Below are 12,304 nucleotides of genomic sequence, written 5' to 3' on the forward strand. Positions count from 1 at the left end.
AGGGATATGAAGGCTACAATCCTCTGTTCCTTGAAATCGGTGTTTCCGCTTCCTTCTCTTCTTACCTGTTTCTCTTATGGTAGCTTTTATGAGTAGTTTTTGAAGAGATACTCTGTTGGCATATAACCTTTTTTTGTCAAAGTGATGATACCCCTCTTCCTTTTTCTTGTTTATCTTGTGTCACGCTAAGCTGTGAGCTCATTTCAGGGGGAGCAGTGACCTCTCCTGTGCAACACCAGCATGTTTGAGATAATCGAATGCATGAAGGTAGTCTGAGACTTTCCAAAAGCTCTTCCCGGGGGATTCGGGCACCCAGCTTCCAAGGCGTTTGGGTGGGATCTTGGCACCTCATCCCCAAAGTGTTTCTTAAATCTTTTTTCATATGGAAAGCATAGTAAATTAGGGAAATGTGTGAAGACAGGCATCTCCTCTGAAATTATTCAGTCTGTTCTGTCAGTTCTTGGCTAAGCCAGTTTCCTTAAAAGATAAGTTTGAAGAGCAAGATTGATATATGAGTGCAGCAGCTCCTTTGGGATTTGAATTCATTTTCACTGAGATCTTTGGTAAAACGGTGCAACTGTTCAGTACAAGATTGCGGCCTTACAGGAAGAGCTTGAGGCTTGGTTCCCCAGAGCCTGAGTCACAGGCACTGAATTGTCAGACTGAATGAGTGCTGCTTTGGGGTGGTTGGACAATAACAAGCTATGGTAAAGACGACTTATACAAGGTCCCACTAAAGTTAAAAAGTAAGTAAATAAATAAGAAATTAGTTTAGTAGTTGAATCAAGCTGGTAGTCTGGTATGGAACTATATAACATGACTAATTAAACAAGTCCTGTACCAAAGTTAATGTTTTCATGAATGACTGTTGTTTGCATTAAATAAAAACACATTTTTTTGTGTGTTTTATTCTTCTATGCCAACTCTACTGGTTTCTTTTTTTCCAAAGAAATACTGTGAAACAGATACTGCCTTGTCCTTGCACTGAGGAGTAAAACCTGTCTTGTTAGGCCTTGGGGGTGCAGTCTCAAGGCTTGCAGGGATATAGGAAGAGTGATGGGAAAAGGAGATGATACATCTCCTTGCTTGGATGGATAGAGCTTTGGGCTTGGAGTGGCAGGACTGGGTAGCAATTTGGTGAGTTAATCTATGCTGCTGTGTAGATCATCCTTCAGCTCTCCAGCTTCTTACAGGTGTTGCAGGCTAGAAACACTCTCCAGGGCAGCTGTGAAGGTGGTGGAGGTGTTTTCCCTTCCCTGCAGGATCAGGGCATTGCAGAGTACACGTGAAGCAGGAAAACTTCTCTTGCCCCCTTTTATGGGGTTTCTGCTTTGCCTTGCTGCAGAAAACACTCCCATACAAAAATTTCATATTAAGTAGGGCCTATCTTGCTTCCATGAATCTTTTGTTTTCAGTTAACAGTACTGGAAATCAAAACTATTGTTGATTTCCCTTTTGCTGAATGCTTTAAGTACTTCATGTACTCTTTTTATTTTTAGCAGTTCATTGCATGTCCGAATATAAATGCGAGGTGAGGTGCCCTGCATGTTACATTACAGCGTGCCCCCATGAAGGCTCATGGCGCTAGTTGGCTAGTTGGAGGAGGCTGTTGCCTGTAATTTCCCGGTGGTCTTTTGGCTTCTGTGGCAACAGAGAATCGATTTAACTGTTCTGAAACTGCACTGCCTGCGGGTGTATTCGGCATGCATCAAAGGGTGGGTAGCAAACAGTACATTTGTTGATCGCTTCTCTAAATAGCAACTTCTTGTGCTTGTCTCTGCAGCCAGATTTTTTTAGGGTCTACTAAGAAATCCGATGTCATACCACTGAGAAAAGGCTCTCCTGCTGCTTAGTGCACACACTGGGATTTTTGCATTTTGTTTTTGGTCAAGACCTAAAGTAAAACTCTTGGCAGGAAGAAGTGACCGTAAAGCTCAAATTAAAAATTCACATTTCATGAGTAAGCAGCGAGGTCAGACTTGCTTCCGGGGAGGCATAGGTGCTCCGGTGGATGCCAGAGTGCAGGGCTGGGCCCTGTTGTTCCCCTGAACTCTGAGCAAAGTCAGTGAAAACGGATGCAGAGCCAAATGGCAGTGCTCTGACAGGGATGGTCAGGCTCAGTGAAGGCACTGCGCTGGAGTTTCCTAGGAAGCCCCGACTGTGGTTTTGTTGCCCCCTCACCTGGTGCAGAAGTGACAGAGCAGAGGCCCAGGAAGAAGTTGCATTTCCTTGAGGTTTTTGAATAGAAAGTGAGGCTGGGCTTCCTCTGGGAAAAATGACCTGCTTTAAGCATCGCGGCAACCTATATGAGGGTGTGTGTGGACAACTTCTTTTTCCTCATGTTTTTCTGCTACGTAATTCTGAATTTTTTTCAGGGTTTTTAAGCCTTTCCTTGCATTCAAAGGTCTTCTAATGCTTTAATTAGTCCCAGTCTGGTAGTATCTTCCACCCTTGAGAGAGAAGACCTACCCTTTCTCATTTGTATTTCTTGTTCTCTTCTAGCCTCCTTTATTCCTGCCCTTTCTGACCCCTTTATCCCGTTTCCGAGAGCAGACGGGTGCCGGCTGGGCATACTACAGGGCCTGGCCGCTGACGCAGGAGCAGCGTGTAGCGTGTTGCGGCTGCTCCCTTTCGCCTGCCCCAGGAGAGGACGTGCTCTTTCTTCATGTCCCTCTTGGTACTGTGTATTAGCATGTGAATGGCCTGTTTGAGCAGGGTCATAAGAGGAGGTGGTGTCTGGTGGAAGGCTCATCTTGAGCTTTTTCTGCAGGTGCTCGTTTGCCAACTCACCTTAGCGCAGAGCTTAGAAACGTTGCTGGGCTCCCCCCGCCTTCGCATCGAGCCTCTTGAGGCTCTTGTTCAGTCGTTGATCAATATGTCACTGTGATGAATCACTCCTGCAGCTTTATCGGGCAGCTTGGTAAAACATAATATGTTTTGTTTCTATGTCTCCATGTCCTTATTCTTATAATATTTTTGATATGTGAAATGCTAACCATAGGAGGCTGAGGCAAGATAATCTGAAAGGCAGATAGCTAAGCTTTATCTAGAAAGATTGTTTTTTTAAGAAACTTGTCCAATGGTAAAAATAGTGGCAAACCACATAAACCCTGAACCAATCCACTGGTAACAAAGGACAAGAAGTTTCAGCCTTGTAGTGAGTGATTCATCTTCTCCAGCCATGAACTAAGAGTAGTTGCATTTAATGAAGTAAAAATAAAAGTTTATTTTACTTTGTTGAAACATTAACTAAAATGTTATACATAATCTGAGTGAAATCCATAGATAATGTATAATTCCATAAATTATGAAGGTCAGGCAATGGGTCAAAATTATCCTGCCAGATAAATGTATTTTAATGCATGATTCAATTTCCAGGTTAACTTCAGAGTTGAACTGATTCAGAAAAACATATAAAGCAGTCAACCCATAAACACAGGCCATTTTGTGTTTTTGGATTAAGCCATGTGCTTTGGTAATGTTGTGTTGGATCAGGTGTGACCTTGCTTGCACTGGACTTAGATGTTTTATGTGAGATGTAGAAAGCACCAGTTTTTACATGTTTCTTTACCTCTTTTTGCATGAGAAGTACATTACAGACTTTCTTTAAATTGTGATGATCATGTTTTAGAAATCTCTCGAAGCTAAAACTGAAATTGTCTGTAAGGTGTTAACTCTTACCTAAGCTGATGGCTGTTGCACAGTGTGCATGGGACAGTGTATCTTCCAAAGAATTTGCAGTTGGTCTACACTGACAGGCAGGTCCCTGAGGAAATAGCAGAAATGCAAATTTGTAAAATTGAGTTTAAATTCTGTTTTGAATAAGTTTTAGAAGCTGTTCCAGGTGGATGGTTAAGGGAACAAAGAATATACCTGGTCTGTTGAGTTTGAAATAAAATGGAATGATGGCTAGAAGTATCTAACTTTGAAAACACATTAAAAGAGGAGAGAAGGGTAGCAACTATACATGCAAATACATCTTTTTGAAGCGGCCCTTTTTGCTCTGTATGTTTATTTTCTTTTTCTTTCTTAAAGCCCTTATGTAATCTGCAAATTTAAAACAGTAGTCTGTTCTGTCATATATCAAATATACAAGGATGCAGCACAACTCAACTGGAATGATCTGTCATCAGCTAGCTCAAATTATAGCTTTTCATTCTTGGATAAGCCACAGACACATTTTTATATGCAATATAAGCAATTGGCACTATCTGAGAATTAGGAACAACAGGAAGGGTGTTTCATGTTGTGGCAGATGGGAGTGATTTTATTAATTGGCCTCTAGTTTGGTCGCCAGGTGTCAAACAACAGTGACTACTACATTGTGTAAATTGAGGTGTTCATGGAGTATTTATGGAGATTAGTGGTAGCCATATTTACCCTGGGAATTGCAATAAATAAGCAAGAGAAGAACAAATGATAGTTTAAAAAAAATTTAATCATTTCATCGTAGACTAAAAATCTGTTCCCTGAACAAACTTAATTTTTTGCAAAATGTGAGCTGTAATTAAAGTCAGAGTCTTCTCCACAAGAAGACAAAAGAATGCTTTTCTTTATCTGAAGAATATATGTACTCTCCCCTTGGACATGCATTTTATCCTTAAGTTGGAACTTTGAGCTATAAAAACAGTAAGCCATCTTCATCTCTGGAGTAGCCCTTCTTTTAAGCTGACTGAACTGCAGCAGGATATTTTGCCAAGGCTTCCCCCCCCCCCTCCATGGAAATCAAATACAGTACTGTGCAATACAGTACCATGGCTAACAACACATACAAATTGCTGTCTCTTTGGCCTTCCCTGTTTCTCTTCCTTGACTTCTTCCTCAAACCGTCTCCCCCTCCTCCTCCTCCTCCAAAAAAAAAAAAAAAAAAGGACAAACAACAGAGAAATTTCAGGTGTTAAGAGGTATGTCTGGCCAGTCATGCTTAAATTTAACAATACTCATATTCTACCTTATAAATAATAATAAATATAGATAAGATTTAAAAAGGAGCAACATCTGCCTGTAATCTATGGAAAAACTTGCTTCTCAGATGTTCAGTTTCGTAGCGGTGAGCAGTAGAAGAGTTCTTCCCCTATTTCTCATCTGATTTAGTGGTAAAATATTAAAATTTAATGATAGTGAGGACAACTTACATCTGGATTTCAAGGCATTTGCAAAGGGTACCTCTCCTATCCCCAAACATGCCTGCTTAGAGTATAGGAGGTCAGACATGATTAAAGTGTTTCATTTATTTAGGATCAAGCTTTCTGCCTGTTTCTCAGCTTCGTGGTCCTGATGATCTCTCTTTTTTCTGTCTCTCTTTTCGCTTATTTAATAATCTGAGGTTTTGCCTGTTGTCTCACCCACTTAGCTTATGGTAACTTTTACATAAAACAGTTATGTAAAGCATTGCATCCCCTTACCAAAAGCCCTATATAATATAGTACATAATGAATGTGTCTCATGACTATTTCTTTTGCTTTTCTAGTTGATTCCGGTGTGGACGCATTGGCAGTGTTTATGGCAAGCAGCAGCACGACAGACGTTGTGAATCGCAATAGCCCTGCCACCCCACCGAACACCCTTAACCTGCGCTCCTCTCATAATGAACTGTTGAATGCAGAAATCAAACATACGGAGACCAAGAACAGCACTCCTCCAAAATGCAGGAAAAAATATGCACTAACTAACATTCAGACAGCCATGGGTCTTTCTGATCCAGCTGCACAGCCCCTTCTGGGGAACAGCTCTGCCAATATGAAGCTGGTGAAGAATGGAGAAAACCAGCTCAGAAAAGCCGCAGAGCAGGGACAGCAGGATCCCAACAAAAACCTCAGTTCCACTGCAGGCATAAACATAACTTCTGAGAAGTTTGAAGGTAAAGAGCCAATCCCACAGGATTTCTCGGGCTGTGAAATATTACCCTCACAGCCAAGGAGAACCAAGAGCTTCCTAAATTACTATGCAGATCTGGAAACGTCCACTAGAGAACTAGAACAGAGTTTTGTTGCGATGGAAGATAATTGCGCACAAAGCAACAGCCAGGCTTCTACCGTTATTGTCAATGGAGAAGTCCTGCCCCGGAAACAAAACAAGCTGTCGAGCCCAGAGGATGGCCAAGTTGCCATGGTGTCATCAAGTCCGGAGACTAAGAAAGACCACCCTAAAACTGGGGCCAAAACAGACTGTGCACTACACAGGATTCAAAACCTCGCTCCGAGCGATGAGGACTCCAGCTGGACAACGCTGTCACAGGACAGCGCTTCCCCGAGTTCGCCCGATGAAACAGGTACAAAATAAAGGCTGCTTGTCACTGCTGTTGTTCTTCTAGAAATGTGTTGCTAAATCCTTTCACCTCACAGCTGGAGAAGCTGAGACAATTGGGCAGTGCTTTTGGTGGGGGAAGTGGATTGCATCTAAACCTAAGTATTGGATGATAACTCATCCATTGGGGCACACTTGGCAGCCTCCTCTTTAGTGTTTTTACTTTAGAAAAGGCACCATCGGATGCTATAGAGAGGTCCTAAAAATCAGAGGTCTTGGGTCTTACTGCAACTCCTGATGAGATACTAAAGTAACAAAATTACTTTAACACTATCAGTAATATGTTAACTGTGCCTTGTGCTTGTTTATAATCATTTCTCTAGTCAAGAAGTAGATGGTGTGAGAAGTACACAGTTGTCTGGAGATGCCAAACTCCTGCAGTTTGACTACAGCTGACAAACACAGAAAGCTTTCTGGATAAGAAATGTTGCTTTTGAGCTCCTTAGGATTTTAACCTAAGCAAAGATTTTGTTTCTCTCTCTCTGCCCCCTTCAGTCATTTGATGATGGTCTTACTTTTTTTTTGTTTTTTTTGTAGAAGTCCTCCCAAACCCTGAGTCATTTAATTGATGTATTTTATGTTTTGTGCAGCAGTTCCCTACAGTAATTCAGAAGCTGAAACAGTGACATCTCATGTTTTGAAAGTCTGGGCTCGTTAATTATTTGAACGGTAATTGTGACTTCTGCACTGGCTGGGTTGTGATTTACAACTCATCTGTATTATTTTTTTTAAGCTGCAGAGATCTCATTTACTCTAGTTAATGGGCTTTGTCACTTTTTTTATATGCATGCCAGTATTTAAAGATACATATTCGGCAGAATGAGGAGAGAGAGGCATTCCCATTCTCGGGGGTGATGTGGGGCTGATACAGTGTAGTACTCCCCAGGGGCTATCGTGGTCTCAATTCACAGCTGCTTTGTCTGGTTACAGCTTCCATGACACTGCTCAGGTTGTGCCCAGTTATAACAATAGTGAATTTGATTCTAATAATGGGGGGGGTCTTTTTCAGTCACAGTAAGAAATCTCCAATATGTGACATATAATGGATCTTTGATCTTCTTTTTGATCTTTAACGGATCTTTGCTATTAAGAACAACATAATTTTTGTGAAGTCTTGTCTTCATGTTCAAAATGAAAAAGTCGGCAGTTTACTAAGGTGGCCATTAATACTGTTTCTCTGGATACATGGTATACTATGTGTGATGTTGCTAATAACATTTTCTTCAGAAACCATCAATAGCAGGTATTTAGATAACTTAATGCTGAGTTTGCTAGCTCTTTCTGTCTTTTATAATTGCCCCAGGTTTGGCAATGGAAAACTGTGGGTAGAAAACATATTCAGTGAAAACTAAATTAGAATAATTTCAAGTAGCGTAATTAAACAAGAATAGTCTAAAATGAACTAACTTTTTTAATAATGTGTTTAAGTTTATTTTCCAAACTACGTGTTACACTGTATGAGCAGCTCTTTCAGCACTTGGGAAGAGGGATTCTCTCAGTCGTTTTGAGGTGCTGGCAATTTTGCTCATTTAATTAACCAATCATCAGCCAAGTTGTGGTTTGTTTGCTCTACGGAAATGAAGGGGAAGTTCCATCTGCTGAGTATGGGACTTCCCTCTTTAAATAATTAAATTAATTAAAAAGAACTTCAGAGCTCACGTATCTTCTAGAGCAGAACAAAAGAGCTTCTTAAAATTATCCCCAACCTTCATTACATTAGCAAGCAACGTGTACTATAAACAAACAGTTATGGAAGAGCAGTTGTCCAGGAATCCCGGAGTTCAGTCTCTGTCAGAAAAGAATTAAAAATAAACAGAAAGCCCAAGGGAAAAACAAAATTGTCTTTCAAGATCGGAACAGTGGATGTGTTTCTTTCTCTTCCCCTTGGTCACTGTCAGACAAATGCACAGCATTAAGTGGAGCATAGAGCCTGTCACCCTGGATTGGATCTCTGATCTTAAGATTTCTGTATATTTAAGTATTTGTGCCCGTTAAAATCCTGCAACTTAAAAACATCCAACTGATAGGATTATTAGCTATCTTGAATTTACCTCTGCTTCAATAAAATTACAGCATTTCCATTTTCTTTCCAAAATGATTTGTCAATTATTACAACAGAGCAGGATTAAGAAATCAGATGTGAAAGTGTCCAGTTGCTGCGAATGCCAGGACGGCTTTTGGGCATGATAATACGGGCATCTTTCTAGGCTCCCCTGCAGCTCCTCCTGCGAGGCAGAACAGCGAGGTGCAAACAGCAGTGCTGCTATTGCAGAAACAGCAAAAATGTCAACAATTTATGGAAATGTCTCAAGACATCCAGTTTTGGCAAATTTTCTAAGTGTCCTCAGGGGCTTCAGTGTTTCTGTAGATTTGAGCAGTCTGTCTGTTTTCCCTAGGTAAGTTCACATGTCACATCTCAAAGGGGCTCTGAAGGGTAATAAAATAGGAAACGAGATAGAAATTGAGTAAATGAGATGAACTTGCTTTCTTGGGGAAGAGTCAAGAACAGTCCATTGTGCTTTGCATTATGATTACCTGTGCCTCTTCCATCCCCTTCCCAGGAGCTGCTTAAGTTACTGTGGTGCTGTTGATCTGCAAGCACTCGCCTAACTCCTGTAGCTTAACTTATCATGGAGAGATGATTTGCCAGCCAGGACTTGGGGCACAGCCAGTGCATCCGGTCGGGAGAAGAGGGTGGCATATGGTCTTGGCAGCTTAATGCTCTCTAACCCTTGCCTTTATGCTTCGGTAATAAATGTTAGAGAGCAAAGGAAGAGAGGCATCAAGGAGAAAAAACTGCAAAAGCAGACAGTAGAAATATGGCTTCTGGGAAGGAAAAGAAAAAAGTAGAGTTTGAAGAACAGTTTATTCATTAAAGAATGTGGTCTGGCAAATACCTAAAGAGTTATTAATGTCCAACCCAGATTTTATATTTAGCATTTTGGTTTACACAAGAATACTACAGAAATAGCATTTTCTTTTCCTGAGAGAAGACTGTTGAAAATGAAATTACAATATGCTTCTTTCCTGTCTTCTGGATTGTTTTGTCTTCCTGTTCTGTCTGTTAACACAATTCATTATTCAAATCCTGGGTAATTGAATGATATTTTTTTTTTTAGGAGATACATAACTCAAAGACCCTGAAGATGCAGAAATATTTCAGTACTTCCTCTTAAGCTTAATTGTGTGCATGGGGGATGGGACATTATTTAGACAAAAGTCTTCCTGAGCTCTCCTTAAGGCAGGATACTTCTATTTGTGGTCTAATGAAAAGGTTTTTTCAAGAAACATAACTCTTTTGCTGAATTAGGATGCAACATAAGGCAGCCCAGTTTAGAGAAGCAAAACAGTCTCTGGTCAACAACCCCCTGGATATTATACAAATATTAATGTTGTTGATTAATAATGCTGCCATTAAGCAAATGTAAGAGAGTCCATTAGTAACTGGAGCACAGAGCACAGCAAGCACAGTAGGGTGTGAGAGTTTTGGCTTGAGGAAGCTGCGCCCTCCTCTAGGGAAGTTGCTTGTACTCCCTGCTTAGCAAGAACATTGACTTCAGAGATTTCTATCAGGACTTGTAGCATTAACAAGGGCTTTCTAACCTTATTAGTGAGGTTTCAGTGCTTAAAGAATGAAAGTGGTCAGGCTGATTTGAGAGGCTGAAAACAATCAGAGTAAAATAATAGGTTGTGTTTGAAATGCTTAGCGCGTGCCAAGGCCTCATGGGTACAAGGCAGGTGACTAGGCAGCCATTCCTGGTGCCAGGTCAGGGCTCCCCGCTGGAGTTCATCTGCGCTTGGCACCGCAGGCAGCTCCCATGGGTGCAGTTGGCACCGTCATGCTCCCCAGGCAGGAGAGCTTCTCCCCTCTAGACCTTGGACCTCACCTTCCCCAGGAGCTACCTCAAGCATCCAGCAGAGTCCACTGTAATTCAGAGAGCATGTTGTGTGTAACCAGAAAACAGCTACAGATGGCTTCAAAATCACAAATGGCACAGAGCTTTTTTTAAATTGCTTGGAGCTTCTCCTCTTGTCCCCAGAAAACTTCCTTAGCCTGACTTTCAAAGAAATCACAACTGATGTGGCTACACCATCTACATCTTCTTTCCTCTCTCTCTACTTATTTGTAAGTCATGGGTCAGCCTCACCCAAATTTGGCAGATAAAGTGTGTCTCAAGCAACAGGAGGCAGCGCAAGCGCTGGAGCCCAGATCTAGAGGAGGATGAGGATGGTGGTGGTGCCAAACAGCCTCTCTCCCAAGCCACAGTCTGACTTCTGTAAAAGGTGGTCTGAAGGAGACTGCCCTCATTACTGCCTCTGTGGTAAGAGCTACACCTGGCTATACTGGCCATGAGGAGGTCTCTCCCCATCAGTCCTCCCCTCTGGGCAGCCCGCTGCATTGCAGACATCACTCACTCCTGGTGTGGCATCTGCAGAGGTTCCCCAGCAGCATAGGAGCAGAAGAGAGAAGGTTGCTGGGGGAGCAGCTTGCCCTTCGGGACCTCCGCAGTGCCCCAGTAAATCCATTCCTGCAAGCGAAGACACAAATCCAGAGGAAACGAGGCTGTGTTAGTTTAGCTGCTCATGGAAGTGCTCGTTTGGGATGTTCTCCTTCATTAGCTGTGCCAAGGGAGAAAGAGCACAGAGCAAATGGAAGCACAGACCTGTTGACAATGTTGCTAATTAAAAGATCAAGTTGTTGAAGTATTCTGTGTGAGGCTTTTTTTGGATGAAACTTATCAGAATGGCTGTAGAAGGCAGATGCCTTTGCTGGACTTTGTATGGTCTGAAGAACAGTTTCAGTGGAAAATTATTCCTTCTTAGTAAAGTGCAGCTCTTTAATAATCTCCACTGAACTCAGAATGAGAATTCTCTGGGAGAAAAAAAAAATCCATTTACCTCAGAGACAAAAAACAAAAAAACAACAAAAAAAACCACCACCGGAGTTTGCTTCTGTTTCTTGTTTTATCTTAATTTGAACCTTTCCAAAAATTTGAGGAGAGCAAGAACCACCCACTGCAGAGCAGAGAGTAGTCCCATGCTGAGGAAGCTGCCAGGGATGTGGGAGATGAGCAACTAGAGAGCTGCTGACTTTCCCACTCTAGGGCCATTGCCCTCCCTGCTCACTTCAGAGCTTCCCCAGGCTGAACCGGGTTGGCTGCTGCCGCCTCCTCCTCGGCTTCCCAGCCTTTGGCTCATGTAGTGCATTGTTTTTCCCTGGCTGAAAATACGAATCAAAGAGGTGTCAAAAATGCAACTTTCCTCTTTTTCAGGTAGTGCTGTATGTGACAACACTATACCGAATGCATTTCTGCCAGTGTTCTCTGAGGAAATCCAGGACTCCGATTTAATAGCTGGTTGCAAATAACCGAATTCAATCTAGTGCAGAAATGACAGCAATGAGACTAGCCCTTGGGGATCAGGAGTTTGAATCTTGTAAATAGAGCCTGGTATTCTGAAATAGTACATCTGGATAGGATAGCCCTCTACTACAATAAAAATTACAGCAAATCATGAACTGGTCAGAAAGACTTATGCCAATGGTCAGTTCAGCCTCTGATTTTAATTTGCATCTTTGGCAAGATTAAAATGAATGTTCTTTAAAAGCTCCATTTTTCCTTTGCGATACCTATATCTGATATAGACAGCAAGCATGTTCTTTACTGCAGAATGTTTCCTGTATTCCGGAGTACAAAAAAAGATTTATGGGAGTAGAAATACATTCAATTACATTGTGGATAAACACAAGTCCTATAATATTAGAGAACAGAATATGTTACCATCTAAACAATTGTAGGACTTCCAGGTAAACATCCAGTTTTCACTGACTTCCAGGAATAGGCTGGAAGGCTCTAGTTCGTACCCACCATGCCTCCCAGTCGCATGCTGACTTTTAATACCGAACTGTCTTCTTTATCCTGCATAACCATGTATCAAGAATGGTGCATGTTTTATAGTCTTAGAATTGAGCTGACCATATGCTTACTACTTACCAAAT

The 12,304-nt window shown here is 41.7% G+C and overlaps 1 protein-coding gene across 24 annotated transcripts in view; it reads left to right on the plus strand.

Annotated features, from left to right (window-relative positions):
* APBB2 (amyloid beta precursor protein binding family B member 2) overlaps positions 1-12,304 on the plus strand; it is a 214,540-nt gene that overhangs the window by 101,307 nt on the left and 100,929 nt on the right. For all 24 annotated transcript variants that reach the window (XR_010389082.1, XM_026093701.2, XM_064511241.1 and 21 more), the window contains one exon: positions 5,471-6,271. Coding sequence is in view for 23 of the 24 variants with exons in the window: in XM_026093701.2 (XP_025949486.1) it covers positions 5,471-6,271 (801 nt within the window). In the remaining variant the exon portion in view is untranslated. The remainder of the gene's footprint in view (positions 1-5,470; positions 6,272-12,304) is intronic.

Source organism: Dromaius novaehollandiae, chromosome 4 (genome assembly GCF_036370855.1).
Source record: "Dromaius novaehollandiae isolate bDroNov1 chromosome 4, bDroNov1.hap1, whole genome shotgun sequence".
Taxonomy (NCBI): Eukaryota; Metazoa; Chordata; class Aves; order Casuariiformes; family Dromaiidae; genus Dromaius; species Dromaius novaehollandiae.